Source organism: the organism of the source record quoted next, unplaced genomic scaffold (assembly GCF_019419815.1).
Source record: "Pyrus x bretschneideri cultivar Hongxiangsu unplaced genomic scaffold, Pyrus_bretschneideri_v1 Contig39, whole genome shotgun sequence".
Taxonomy (NCBI): Eukaryota; Viridiplantae; Streptophyta; class Magnoliopsida; order Rosales; family Rosaceae; genus Pyrus; species Pyrus x bretschneideri.
This window is the reverse complement of record NW_025999712.1, coordinates 2789524-2804142: the sequence shown is the minus strand read 5'-3', so window position 1 is coordinate 2804142 and position 14619 is coordinate 2789524. Positions and strand designations below refer to the sequence as shown.

At 37.8% G+C, this 14619-nt stretch overlaps 3 protein-coding genes across 3 annotated transcripts; all 3 read left to right on the top strand.

The window, feature by feature from the left end:
- The first annotated feature begins 322 nt into the window (after positions 1–322).
- On the top strand, positions 323–2182 carry LOC125468531 (elongin-C-like). Its single transcript, XM_048564361.1, has 4 exons — positions 323–500; positions 635–740; positions 1594–1714; positions 1841–2182. The coding sequence occupies exons 1-3, from the start codon at positions 389–391 to the stop codon at positions 1670–1672; spliced, it is 297 nt and encodes a 98-aa protein (XP_048420318.1). The 5' UTR covers positions 323–388; the 3' UTR covers positions 1673–1714; positions 1841–2182.
- Positions 2183–4618: 2436 nt separating this feature from the next.
- Positions 4619–8712, top strand: LOC125468521 (subtilisin-like protease SBT4.6). Its single transcript, XM_048564348.1, is given in 11 exon segments — positions 4619–4714; positions 4988–5079; positions 5833–5924; positions 6017–6115; positions 6118–6262; positions 6351–6834; positions 6924–7021; positions 7105–7320; positions 7412–7523; positions 7605–7818; positions 7953–8712. Coding segments are annotated over 11 exon segments (2184 nt in total). The 3' UTR covers positions 8489–8712.
- Positions 8713–10951: 2239 nt separating this feature from the next.
- Positions 10952–14162, top strand: LOC125468648 (subtilisin-like protease SBT4.4). Its single transcript, XM_048564825.1, has 10 exons — positions 10952–11050; positions 11149–11246; positions 11338–11429; positions 11522–11768; positions 11938–12439; positions 12556–12653; positions 12741–12959; positions 13038–13149; positions 13222–13432; positions 13528–14162. Exons 1-10 carry the CDS (start codon positions 10952–10954, stop codon positions 14106–14108), a joined length of 2259 nt encoding a protein of 752 aa, XP_048420782.1. The 3' UTR covers positions 14109–14162.
- The last annotated feature ends 457 nt before the right edge of the window (positions 14163–14619 follow it).

Here is a 14619-nt window from a genome sequence, read left to right as displayed (position 1 = left end):
CCACGTCAGCATTTAATTGAGAAATTCACGCCAAGCTAACGGAATGTATAACATTGGCACAAATTCGTAAGATGAGGTATGACATTATCAATTTTAAAAGATGAGGTATGAAGTGTCGGAATACCAATAGTTAATGTAGTTTTTTGTACTTTATCTAAAAACAAATTGAGGATCAAAGTGGAACAACCAATAAAATGGAGGGAGAGATTTTGTAATTATCTAAGTTGCTAATAGAAACCGATTCCTACGGTGCTAGCCGCGACCAGAATCCATCTCTATCATATAAATACACGACTTTCTTCCTCCTAAACGCACTGACTCACTGAGTTCATAACGCGGTTCCCTTCCGTACAATTCAGTCGAATCTCAATCGGCTTCTACCGCAAAGATGAAGAAGGAAGACACAGTGAAGCTGATCAGCGCCGAGGGGTTTGAGTTCGTGATCCATAAAGACGCCGCCATGGTCTCTCAGACCATCCGCAACATGCTCACTTCTCCAGGTATTAGGGTTTGAAATTGATTTCAGTGAGTGCAGCAATTTGGGGATTAGGGTTTGAAATTGATTTGAGTTAGAGAAGCAATTTGGGGATTAGGGTTTCAAATTGCAAGGTGAAATCTTTTTTTTTGTTGGTAGGGGGTTTTGCTGAGACGGAGCACGGCGAGGTGACGTTCCCGGAGATCAGCACCACCATTCTTGAGAAGATCTGCAAGTACTTTTACTGGAACCTTCAATTTGCAAGGTTTAGACTCTGTCTCTATCAGTTTTTTATTTTATTTTTTATTTTTACTTATTTTAGTTTTAAATTTGTAATCTTTTGGTTGTAATATTTGAGGTTTTTACATGTCAATGCTTAGAAGATTGATGGGTTTCTTCTGAATTGGAATTTATATCGATCAATGTGTAAAGTTAGTGGGGATAATGTTCTTTAGACTTTCTTATTGCTAGGCTGTCATTGCAGACCATACATTCGAACAAAGATCCGTTCACCCAATCAATCGTTTTTCGATCAACCGCCCAATCATTGGTTAAAGATTAATACTTTGACATCGTCTGTTCTATAGCAGACTAGGTTGCTAGACAGTTTGTATACTGTTACATTTTTGGTTGGTAGTCAGTCTAGCATAATACGGAGCAGTCTACCATAGTATTGGATAGTTTAGATTATTTTTCAGATTATCGTTCTTATAACTTGATTTCTTATTTCTAATACTGGATAGATATTAAACCAAATATGGAGGTCTTAGGACATAACTCAGGGAATATACAAAGCCCAAAACAGAGGACAAAAGCGTTATAAGAAGTACACTTTCTAGGTCCATATACTTTTCTATGTGGTATTAGGTTTACAGGTTTTGATTGAATGGTTTTTCTTGTTTAATAATGATCTTGGAGAGGTTACAATCATAATAGTTTGCGTATTTTCTGTTGCCCAAATTTTTAGTGTGGGATTCTTTTCAAGATATTGATGGAAGCTTGAATTATCCATGGTTGCTTGTTGGAACTAATCAAAATCCGAGAACTTGATCAGAAGGCCAGTTTTCATTTACTCTCGTTTCCCTATTACTGACTTGTAATTCAACTCTTTTTGACAGCGGGAAGCAGACGGAGTTTCATATTGAACCTGAATTGGTTCTGGAATTGATGATGGCAGCCAATTATCTCCATACATAATTGCAAGATCTCTTTCTTGGGCGACCAAATCATAATTAACATGTAAGAAAACTCTGTGGAATCTCCTCCAGACATACACATATATGCTTAGATGTTTTTTGATTATTTTTTCAGTTTATGTGGGTTTAAATCAAATTTGTTTCTGTTCATGTATTCGGTTGCCTCTAGTGGTTGCCCAAAAGGATGTGCGAGGATGATTGTTACCCGAGATTCTGAAAGGGCTTGAGAGCATACGAAATCTGCATTGTTGTCAAGCTCTGGAATCTGCAAATGTAGTTATATATATATGTGACACTATTGTAGTCAAATTCATGCAGTTGTAACTTACAAGATATTGTAATCTTACTTTCGAAAAACGGTAATCTCAATTAGAGAAACCCAAGTCGAATAGTATTTACAAGTTCTTTCTGTGTTTACAGTATTCTCAGAGCTCATGTAAGTTATTTATGCTTGTCGATGAACGACATAGCAATCAACTTCCTCTCGAATAACAACCCGTCATCATATTCACTACTGCTTTACACATTTATCGTTGATTTGTCCAACCTCTATTTTGCTCGCACATTCACGCAGACATCTTGCCTGCATCCCCCATATCTCCTGTAAATTGGTTTAAATTTCATGGAGTCCGTGGACATTTGGTCGATACTCGGAAAGAAGGGGAGGTGGTAGTTGCGCAGAGACTTGGAAAGAAAGGGAAGTGATTGTCGCACCACCTTTGGTCGACTTCAACGGGCAAAAACAAGGGCAAAGTGTAAAGGAGAAATTAGGAGTACGAAAATCACTACTCAGAAAGAATCCCTCGTGCATGATATGCCTTTCGAAGCACAAAAACTCGAAGATAAAAAAGGGGCTTAAAAAAACCCCGTAGAAGAGTGAACAAACACTTCGAAGAAGACACAATTTGAACAAACACTTGGGTAATTTTAATGTACCATGCATGATTTATAGGGCGGAAATACTGGATTTAAGCAATGTTAGTCGAAGCTTTGAAGTTTTCGTTAGTAAAGTACTGTCTTGTTGCACGTCAGATTTTGCAAATACGGTTGCTTGGACGGTGATCCTGTTAAGGGAAAGATGTAGGCAATGCCGAATGCGGGGATACAACAGCATATGATGCCGGTGCACTTGGTTCAATTGTACGTAATGACAACTCAGACGATCTTTCATAAAGGTATAGGTTTCCTGTCGCCTTACGGTATATCTTTCATAAAATTTCATAGATACGGAAATAACAATTGTAGTATGATGTTTCTCAGCCGGATATTAGTGCCCCAGGGGCCGAATTTGGCTGCATATTCACAGATTCACCTATTGCTTCGATCACACAGTTGGAAGAAGGCAAGAAGCGTGTAAAATACAATATGTTATCTGGAACCTCCGTATCTTATCCTCGTGCTGCTGCTGCAGCTGAATACATGTTGAAGCATTCCTGATTGGTCTCTCACCGCCATCAAACCATCTCTTATGACGACTGGTATATATTTTTATGACAAAAGCAATTGCTTCATTTGTCACATTATAAACATAAAGCATGATACCAACAACAACATTTCCGCTGGTGCATTTGCTAATGAATCGGGATGTATCAATCCTGTAAAAGCTGTAAACCCGGGGGCTTGTGTATGAAGCTTCTGAAGAAGATTACATAAAGTTGCTATGCACAATGTCTGATGAAGGCAACGTTAGACGCAAATCAGAAGATAACAGCACTTGCCCTGAAGGATCAGGAAAAGATATGCAAAGGATCATAATTACCCTTCAATGGGAGATAAAGTTGCAGAAAAGGAATCTTTTACAGTTAAATTTCATAGAAGAGTTAAAAATGTTGGCCTCCCAAACTCTACCTACAAGGCCAAAATCTCTTTGAACTCCAAAGTTGACATCAAAGTGGTTCTTGAAGTTCGTTCGTTCGAGTTGAACGAGGAGAAGACTTTTGATGTGATCGTCGTAGGAAGAGATTTACCAAAGGGATTACAAGTGTCTGGATCGCTGGTTTGGTCTGATGGTGTTCACAACTTTAGAAGTCCAATTGTTGTTTAACATTGAAGTGTGTGCTGGCGAATTTGGTCTGATGGGTTTCTTGTTGCAAGTTCTTCTCCTATGTTACCCTCTAACCAGAAAGCAAATTGCAAGAGGTTAGTATTAATAAAGAAGAGATCATCTTAAGAATATTTGAGTCCAAGAGTTCTGGCCTAACTTGGCTAAACTAATGTCTGCATAAAAATTAAAAACTAAAAATAAAATGGTTATTAACGGTTCATCTGTTGATTAAATTTTCAGGCTTCCGCTTTCAAGTGCTAATAGAGAGGCAGGGGTTTATTCCCAGTTACCTATGTAAACTCTCCCCTTGTATTTACAACAAACAACAACAAAACCTTCTCTCATTAAGTGGGGTCGATTGTATGAATTCTAGGATATCACGATGCTTGATTTTGCACCAAGCCTTCCCGTTAGCTCCAAGTACTCCATGTCTTTTCTTAAAGTCTCTTCCCATCTTCCGAAGTCTTCCTTTGCCCTTTTTGCCCTAAGCTTTTGTCTCATAACCTCATTTTCTAACTGAAACATTTGTAGACCTTCGATTCACATTTCCAATCTACCTTAGCCGATTTTCTCTCATATTTGCACACTTTAATTTGACAATGGGTTTCTTATTGCAAAAGGCAAAGCCCAAGTATTGTTACAGCTCGTGCTAATGTGTTTAGCGTAATAAATGCTGGTTGCTGCCGTTACTGAATCCCTCTCTGCATGTTTTCCATGGGTAGCCAAATCCAAGCTTTTCTGAAAGGAAACTTATCCGGGGTTTTTCTTGAAAGGAAACTTGTCTGGAGTTTTTCATGAAAGGAAAATTTGCTGGTCCCTTAATAAAAGAAAATCTGGGTGCATTAAGTAGTCCCACTATATATATTACTCTTCACGCATGAAGTTAACTTGGAGCACAGAAAAATGGCTAAGAATGCAGCTCTTCTTCTTTCTTATGCTTTCTCCATTTTTATCCTGAGTACGAGCTTATTATGCAAGGCGATCGATGAGGATAGAAAGGTATGAGTTATTTGTGCAGCAAAACAATTGTCCCCTGACTAGCTGTTTCCTTTATTTTGAATTAATATTCTGGGGGAGGGAGGCTAGATGCTTTGCACTCGCATGAACTCTTCCGAGGAGCTAATCTGAGGATTTAATCTCGATTAATCCTTTTTCTATTTATTAAAAGAAAAAACAATAGTCTTTTACCACTAATAATAAAACGTTTCCGTTTCATGAGAAATCCTTGAACAATAGTGATTTTCTTTGGGAATTTCAATGATGACGATGCAGGTTCATATCGTGTACTTGGGGTCTCTTCCTGACAGGGAGTTCTCGCCCTTGAATCACCACCATAGTATTCTGCAGAGAGTTGTTCAGACCAGGTAGTCTATCTAGAACGTTAGGTATTTACATTAAATTTTCTTTTGGTCTTTTTAGTCACAAACCTAGTCCTTATAGTCCTTTCTGTTGGAAATTCAAATAAAAACAGGTTGTAAAAGGTTGCTGCTAGTTGTTAGTTTCTTTACAGGTTGTATCCACACATGCTGCAACTACAAAGTCTAAAGTTTCCTCTATGTGCTAGCTGAAATGGTGATGAAAGACAGCAAGTGTGCTGCCATGTGATGTGCTAGCAGGAAGACAGCAGTGTTTCTCCATGTGTTAGCCGAAAGGAAGGTATTACAACCTGCCATGATGCAATGCATGTGTATGCCAACTATCAAAGTTGCTGCATGTGTTTGAAAGGGTGTAAAGATGTGGAACACCATCATTCATTATATGTATTGTTGGATTGTTTATTTTTTCTGTTTTTGTATAAATAGGCCATCTTGCTAAGCCTTAGATAATATCATCCAAATCCCATTTCCATTCTCATTTTCAGCTTGTAAGCTTTAAGAGTTGTAAACTCTTCTAATATTTCAAAGTGTTTGTTATCACCAAGCTTGCTACTTCTTTCATATATCAAAGTCCAAGTGTTTTACCAAAGCTTGTTGCTTCCCTCCTTTCTCTATTTCTTTGTCCAATTTTATTGAGAGTGGAAGTGAGAAGTGTGATAGAGTTTGTAAACTTATCACCCACATATTTTGGTATTGAGTTAGTAAACTCTTGTGAATACCAACACTTTCTTGCCCTCCCAGTTCACCGGAAAATTTATTGGTACGAAGTTACAAAAGGAGTTTCAATGGGTTTGCTGCCAAACTCACTGACAAGGAAAGAGAGAAACTTGCTAGTGAGTGTTGTGAGATACTTTCTTATGTCATCTGAAAAGAGTAAAATGGATTGGCTTGAAAATTTAGTATGTTTATAAACTGTGAATTGCAGGCATGAAAGAAGTTGTGTCTGTCTTTCCAAGCACAACATTCCAACTTCACAAGACGAGATCTTGGGACTTTATGGGTTTAGATGAGAAAACCAGTCGAAAGTCTCTGTTGAAAGTGATATAATTGTGGGGGTTATTGACAGTGGAATATGGCCGGAATCTGAGAGCTTTAAAGACGAAGGTTTTGGTCCTCCTCCCAAGAGGTGGAAAGGTGCTTGTGAAGGTGGAAAAAATTTCACTTGCAACAAGTAGGTTCCCTCGCTTCTCATCACTGACTTAGTGATATTGTAATTGTTTGTGAAAAGTGCCAAATTTTTTTCAATATTTAATTTGTAGCAAGCTCATTGGAGCTTGGTTCTATGATACGGAGTCAGCAAGGGATGAAGATGGCCATGGAACTCACGTTGCCTCAATCGCAGCAGGCAACGCTGTTAAGGACGTAAGCTTTTATGAACTAGCAAATGGTACTGCAAGAGGAGGTGTTCCTTCTGCAAGAATAGCAGCATACAAAGTCTGTGCTAATACATGCAGAATAGAGAGTATCTTGGCTGCCTTTGATGATGCTGTTGCCGATGGAGTTGATGTCATTATGATTCAAATGGGAGCTGATTCGGGAATTCGATTTGATGAGGATCCTATGTTAATTGGTGCTTTTCATGCAATGAAGAAAGGGATACTGACCACACAGTCGGCAGGCAATGAAGGTCCCGGACCCGCTACTTTGTCAGATTTTGCACCATGGGTATTGCTCGTTGCAGCTAGTACCATAGATCGCCATATCATTGACAAGGTTGTTCTTGCAAACGGAAAGACACTTGTTGTAAGTATCATCAACTTCTTTCATCCTTGAAATACTTTTATTGCGTACTTGTATATTCTACTTGATTTCCGATGAACTTTACCAAACAGGGGAATTCCGTTAACACTTACGCATCAAATGGAACAAGTTTTCCTCTAATATATGGAAAAGATGCTGCAACGAAAAATTGCACTCAACTAGATGCGGGGTGATTCTTGTTCCCATTTCTTTTTAACTTGAAATGATAATTTAATTATTCTGTAGCTAAACCACTGACTTGTTGCACATCAGACTTTGTCGTGAAGGTTGCCTGGACAGTGATTCTGCAAAGGGAAAGATAGTAGTATGCGATGCTGACTACGGAGATTACATGGCTTACCAAGCCAATGCATTTGGTTCACTTCTACATGAAAACGACAGAACAGCGTTTAATGTTCCCCTAATCCCTTCAACCGTGTTAATGGATGAAGACCATGATGCGGTCAAGTCCTACATGAACTCCACCAGGTATACACTTTTTTGAATACTGCTGATGAAGTTACCATCTCTCATCATGAATTCTCTATTTATATTTTTATTTGCTTCTCTTATTTTATAGAAACCCTCGGGCGAACATACTTAGAAGCGAAGTCATAAAAGACCCTTCTGCACCTACTGTTGCTTCCTACTCTTCACGTGGACCGAATCGATTTTTTCCTGATATTATTAAGGTATATGTTTCTTCTCACATTCTAATATCTGTTAGATAAATTTAGATACGGTAATAACAATTGTAGTCTAATGTTTTTCAGCCAGATATTAGTGCACCGGGTTCTGAAATTTTGGCTGCATATTCACCTATTGCCTCTATCTCAGAATATGATGAAGACACGAGGCGTGTAAAATACAACTTGCTATCTGGAACCTCCATGTCTAGCCCACATGCAGCCGGTGCAGCCGCATATGTCAAAGCATTCCACCCTGATTGGTCTCCCGCGGCCATCAAATCATCTCTTATGACAACTGGTATATATTTTCATGACAATAGCAACTGCTTCATTTGTCACAAGTTAATCATTAAAATCTGATATATATTTTCATGACAATAGCAACTGCTTCATGACAATAGCAACTGGTATATATTTTTTGTGTGCATGTAGCTTGGACCATGAATAGTACCAACAATTCTACCAGTGAATTTGCTTATGGATCTGGACATATCAATCCTGTAGAAGCTGTAAACCTGGGGCTTGTGTACGAAGCTTCGGAAGAAGATTATATAAAGTTGTTGTGCACTGTGTTTGACGAAGGCAAAGTTCGACTCATATCAGGAGATAACAGCACGTGCCCCAAAGGTTCGGAAAAAGGGTATGCAAGGGATCTTAATTACCCTTCAATGGGAGCTAAAGTTGCAGAAATGGAGCCTTTTACAGTGAATTTTCATAGAAGGGTTAATAATGTTGGCCTCCCAAACTCTACTTACAAGGCCAGAACCTCCTCGAACTCCAAAGTTGATATCAAAGTGGTTCCCGAAGTTCTTTCGTTCGAGTCTTTGAACGAGGAGAGGACTTTTGATGTGATTGTCACTGGAAGCGGTTTGCCAGATCAATCTCAAGTGTCAGGATCGCTGGTTTGGACTGATGGTGTTCACAGCGTTAGAAGTCCAATTGTTGTTTATGTGTTCAATGTCAAATGATGTATGCATGTTGGAAAAATGTGGCCATAGGCTGTATAAAGCTCTTAGACTCGTACATTCTTTAAATAAACTCTTGTTTCGAATTTTATGGGAAAAGAAATTGTCCGTAATCATCTTCGGGATGAACTTCTGCTCTTGTTTCGCATTCTGATCCTCCTCTTTCTTGTTCTTTGTTTGTTGTTTGTATACTTCCTTCGTCGCATTGAGGTTCATGTTTTATTTACTATATATCCTTCGTTTTACTCTTGTTTAGTTATCGGAATTTGTTTTCAGGTACGAGCCTTCTACAGCTGGTATTTATGTTAAAGTTTTAGACAGATAGGCCGCGGTCCACCACTAATAGCATCGATATTTTCCCCACTTAATCACTTGTGCAATCAATAGGTGTGGGGTTTTTATGCAAAAGGTCTCGATCCAATTAGAAGTGAAACCGTTTGATATGAGTTGTGATTTGTTTTGTGAGATAACCGATGTGTAACTTTTTGCTTTATTCAACAATTTATGGGATGGATTTTTATGTTGTCTTGGAGTGTCCGGGTTATCGTGTGGGCTGGCGTCGTAGGTGCCAGTCCTCTGTTGGGATCCAGCACCGGGTCACGAAGGAGGATGCCAAGAAGTGGTTCCAGCAAATAGCAGCTGCTTAATTAGGGTCAGGAATTACGTTAAATTTTTGTGAGCGCAGGGCAACTAGATGTGCCAGTCCTCTGTTGGGATCCAGCACCGGGTCATCCCACATACTAAATACACCCCCACTTTTACTTTTTCAACCAAAATTTGTCTTAGTACACTCCACATACTTTCCTATACTACCCTCACACCCTAAACTTTCTACATACACCCCCACATTCTTCAGATACATTCAACATTCTTTCATTCTCACCACACCTCTAAATTTCAAGACTCTCACTAAACATGTAAATGCTAATTATGAGGTTGAATAAATGACATTCGATTGTTGGTTTATTTTATTGGTAGAGCATAAATCCAAAATTTGTACCCCTCTCTATTACTCTTCTAGAGTCAATCTCATAAAATTTTGACCCAAAAAAGAATGATAGGACATAGGTGAATGTTTTTTTTTTCTTTTCAAAATTATAACAGGCTCAATTTTTTTACTGTACAAAACTTAAAAAAAAGTAGTACCAACTGCCAAGCTTACCACTTAGAGAAAAATTTATTACCACTTAGAGAAAAATTTATTTATATTATAATGATTTTTTTTTTGTTTGAGAAATTGAAAATTTGTTTTGGAGTAGTTATAGATTTTGATAACAAAAAGATGTTGTAGTTCTTACAAAATCCATAATGAAGTACGTCTGGTTATGAATTCATAACAGTTTTTTTTTACTGTTAGGGTTTAGGTTTCTAACAATTTGGGGGGTTTTGTCAATTAAGGGTTTTAGGATTTTAGGGTTGGGGTTTAGACAACCAATTTAGAGTTAGGGTTCATATTAGTAAATAATTTGTGTATTCAATTTCTTTTAAATTTGTTGGGGCTAAATAGTCATTTCATGTTAAATACATGAGTGATTTTATAATACATATTTATGTAAGTGTATTCAACAATATGTGAGATACTAATAAAAAAACCCATATGAAATCCGCTAGTGTAAAAAATTAAGGGCCACGAGCTATATTCATTTTTTTAAAACGGGTGCAAAAGTCTTTTCGAACATTTGAAATTGGTTTTTTTTTAATTTTATTTTTTATTTATTATTTTATTTTTTAAATTTCCCGTATTACTGGGAGCCAAAGGTCCAAAAATCCTGTGCTATATATAAAGAACACTCGTACCCCACAGTTCCAAAAATTTCATAAATCCTGTTAGCAAGCATCATGACAGCTCTTTGTTTGATGAGAAATCCTGATGGAAACGAGATTGTTGATATAGTTTGCTCTTGTTTATTGGAAGGCAAATAGGAAATTATGAGCTTCATATGAAGGAATTGGATTCAACTTTGATGCTCAAGAAATTAATATCTTTTACGAGAACACTAAGCCGTGTGTGGTAATTTTATTTTTATATAGTGTTATTTAATTATAAAAATTGAATATCGGTGTGCAAAGACGGCAATTGGGTGTAAACATAACCACTCTTATTTGAACTAGCTCATCGAAAGAAAATTTTTTGGAAGCTATTTATGGCGTGCACATCAAACTTGGGGTGACTACTGCTCTAACCAACTTGGTTATACCAGGTTTCCACATGGATTGCTATTCTGGCCAAATATTTTGCAGGCTTTTCCAGTAACTTTAAATGGAAGGCACTCAGAGAATCTGGGCAGTGCCAATACCAATTAGACTACATAAATTGAAGGCTCAGTAAATCCTATAAATTTATTACTATATCTTGGAGGAATGCAAGAAAAATCTGGGTGTTTTAATACAGATGACAGTTTGTCATTAATTAGTCCACCTATATAAAGCACTCACCACCCATATGAAGTCTTTGAGCATTGAACAATGGCTAAGCATGGAGCTTTTCTGTGTTATTATCCTTTCTTCACTCTCTTCTTACTCACAGTGATCTTGTTCTGCAAGGCCGCTGACGAGGAAAGAAAGGTACTTTTCTTTTGCCATTAATAACAGAAAGATGCCGTCTTTGACAAATAGTAATTTCTTTTACATAGAATGCAGTGATAACAATGTCGATGATGTAGGTCCATATCGTGTACATGGGGTCGCTTCCTGATGGGAATCCGGCATACTCACCGTTGTCTCACCACCTTAGTATTCTACACAGAGTTGTGCAGGGAAGGTAGTCTATCTAGACCTTCAAGGTTGCCCTTTTCTTTTCGTCTTTAGAGTCACAAGCGAGTTCTTATCCTCGCTATCTCTCTTTCTCTCAGTTTGGCAGAAACTTTATTGGTCAGAAGTTATAAAAGGAGTTTCAATGGATTTGCAGCCAACCTCACTGACCAAGAAAGGGAGAAAATTGAGAGTGAGTCCTCTGAGATACTTTTTTATGAACTAGAAAAAAGTTATATCGTTCACTGGTATGGTTTGAGAATTTATCAAGTTTGTACATTGCAGGCATGGAAGAAATAGTCTCTGTCTTTCCAAGCATAAGATTGGAACCTCAAACAACAAGATCTTGGGACTTCATGGGTTTTGATGAGAAAGTCAGTCGAAATGCCACAACTGAAAGTGATATCATTGTTGGTGTGATTGACACTGGAATTTGGCCTGAAGCTGAGGGCTTTAAAGATGAAGGTTTCGGTCCTCCTCCTAAGAAGTGGAAAGGTGTTTGTGAAGGCGGCAAAAATTTCACCTGCAACAAGTATGTCTCTCAATATTTACATGCATAAAGTTATCAATTATACGAATTAAAACTTTTGCTTAAGTTTATTCATTTCAAAATTTCATAATTAAACTACTCTTGTAATGGTTTTGCCTTTGTACTTTGCATTGCAACATTTAGTCAACATTAAGAAATGTTTGTTTTGCAGAAAGATCGTTGGTGCTCGATATTACTTAACAGACTCTGCAAGGGATTTCCGGGGTCATGGAACGCACTGTGCATCAATTGTAGCCGGAAGTCCTGTAAAGGATGTAAGCTTTTACGGACTAGCAAATGGTACTGCAAGAGGAGGTGTACCTGCTGCGAGAATCGCAGCATATAAAGTCTGTGATCTTGATTTCGGGTGTAGTGCTGACGGTATCTTGGCTGCTTTTGATGATGCAATTGCTGATGGAGTTGACATCATTTCAATTTCACTTAATGGATTTTTTCGTTCTGAACCTCATTTTTATATTGACCCGATTGCAATTGGTGCCTTTCATGCCATGAAGAAAGGGATACTAACTTCACAGTCTGCCGGAATCATATTTAATAGTTATATGGTTGGTCCTGTGTCAAGTGTAGCACCATGGATATTCACAGTTGCAGCTAGTACCACAGATCGCCGGATTATTGACAGCACTGTTCTTGCAAACGGAAAGAAACTAGTCGTATGTCTCATCCACTTCCTTTTTCAACAAAATAAAAACATTTTATGAATACTTGTATATACTGTGGCTCAGATTGTTTTCAATACAATACTTTTTAATGCTCTTAACACAAACAGGGGCACTCTACGAACACATTCACATTAAACGGAACAAATTTTCCTCTCATATATGGAAAAGATGCTTCAAGAACAAATTGCTCTCAAATATTAGCTAGGTAATTCAAGTGCCCGTTTCACTTTTACTGCATACAATATAAGGAATAAAAATGAAACTATAATACTGACTTCTTGTTGCATTTTAGTATATGTTGGGAAGGTTGCCTGGACCCTGATTTAGTTAAGGGAAAGATAGTTGTATGTGAGAAGAACACTGGAATTCCTGGGGCTTACAGATCTGGTGCAGTTGGGATAATTTTTGTTAATTTTATGAACGAAACTTTTTCTCAAGTTCTCCCATTTCCTGGAGTGAATTTAATCACAGAAGATCTTAATGTGGTCAAGTCCTACATGAACTCCACCAGGTATAGATTCATTTCAATACTGTTAAGGTTTGCAATTTTCGATCAGGTTGCTTTTTAAATTCTTGAAAGCTTCTACAGGGTCCCTCAAGCGACGATATTACAAAGTGAAGTCATAAAAGATGTTGCCGCACCTTTTGTTTCTATCACGTCTGCGAATGGACCAAATTTAGTTGTACCCGATATTATTAAGGTATATGTTTCTTGTCATATACAGCTTAATGTCATATACATGTAGTAACATTTATTCTTTAATGTGCTTCAGCCAGATATAAGTGCCCCAGGCGTAGAAATTTTGGCTGCATATTCAACTTTTGCTACTGCCAGCGAATATCCAGAAGACAATAGGCATGTAAAGTACAATATACTAAGTGGAACCTCCGTATCTTGCCCCCACGTTGCTGGGGCAGCTGCATATGTTAAATCATTCCACCCTGATTGGTCTCCGGCCGCCATCAAATCATCTCTTATGACTACCGTGTCTTCATAAGACCTAATGCTTAATTCATTTGGCATTCTAAAATATCATATATAATGATACCAAATTTGTTTTTTTCCTACTTGCAAGTTGCAGCTTGGCCTATGAATGATACGTTGCCCACAAATGATACGTCCAACAATTTTAGTGGTGTATTTGCTTATGGATCCGGACATATCGATCCTGTAAAGGCTATAAACCCTGGCCTTGTATACGAAACTTCTGAAGATGATCATATAAAGTTGCTATGCACAATCTATGATGAAGGAAAAGTGAGGCTCATAACAGGAGAAAATATCACATGCCCTAAAGATCCTGCGAAATGGTCTCCACGGGATCATAATTACCCTTCAATGGGAGCTAAAGTTGAGCCAACTAAACCTTTTACGGTTCAATTTCATAGAACAGTTAAAAATGTTGGCCTCGCGAACTCCACATATAGGGCTAAAATCTTATCAAACTCAAAACTTGATATCCAAGTGGTGCCTGAAGTTCTTTCGTTCAAGTCCTTGAATAAGCAGATGGATTTTGACGTGACTGTTGGTGGAAGCGATTTGCAAGATCGATCACAACTATCTGGGTCACTGGTCTGGTCTGATGGTATTCATAGCGTTAGAAGTCCAATCCTGGTTTATGCATATGTTCCAAATGAGCTCCAGAACATAGTTACATGAGTAACGAGCAAGAAGATGTACGTTTTCAATTTGTTTTAATGAATAAAAAGTAGAAAAAATACAGCTCAAAAGTTTTTTGTATGGTTTTTACTGTTTTCTGTTCTTAAAAACTAGCTCAGAAATAAGAAATAAGATGGAGACTAACAATCAACTATCACCAAGTCTGAACCTGTTGAACCCAAGTTTTCCAGATTAGCCTTACGAACATCTTGTCCATTGCTTTTTAATTTATGGCAAATCAAAGCCAAGTTTCCAGATTAGCTAAATCCAGCCGTAATAATTGCTGCCTGCTTTCATTGAATTCACTTGCTTTCCAGATTAGCCAAATCCAGGTTTTTGAAACAATATCTGGCCTGAATTAATGCGAATTTTTGCATACGAACGAAAGAAAATCCGGATGCTTCTATAGAGTTGAGAGTCTGTGTCATTAATTAGGTCTTAGTATATAAAGTAATCATCACCGTTCAAGTTCTTGAGCATTTTTTAAGACATGGACAAGAATAGAGTTATT

Coding starts and splice junctions, on each gene's coding strand:
- LOC125468531 (XM_048564361.1), top strand. CDS start 389: ATGAAGAAGGAAGACACAGTGAAGCTGATCAGCGCCGAGGGGTTTGAG. Junction 501..634: donor CAACATGCTCACTTCTCCAG/GTATTAGGGTTT, acceptor TTTTGTTGGTAG/GGGGTTTTGCTGAGACGGAG. Junction 741..1,593: donor TGGAACCTTCAATTTGCAAG/GTTTAGACTCTG, acceptor TCTTTTTGACAG/CGGGAAGCAGACGGAGTTTC.
- LOC125468648 (XM_048564825.1), top strand. CDS start 10,952: ATGGCTAAGCATGGAGCTTTTCTGTGTTATTATCCTTTCTTCACTCTC. Junction 11,247..11,337: donor CACAGAGTTGTGCAGGGAAG/GTAGTCTATCTA, acceptor TCTTTCTCTCAG/TTTGGCAGAAACTTTATTGG. Junction 13,150..13,221: donor TTGTACCCGATATTATTAAG/GTATATGTTTCT, acceptor AATGTGCTTCAG/CCAGATATAAGTGCCCCAGG.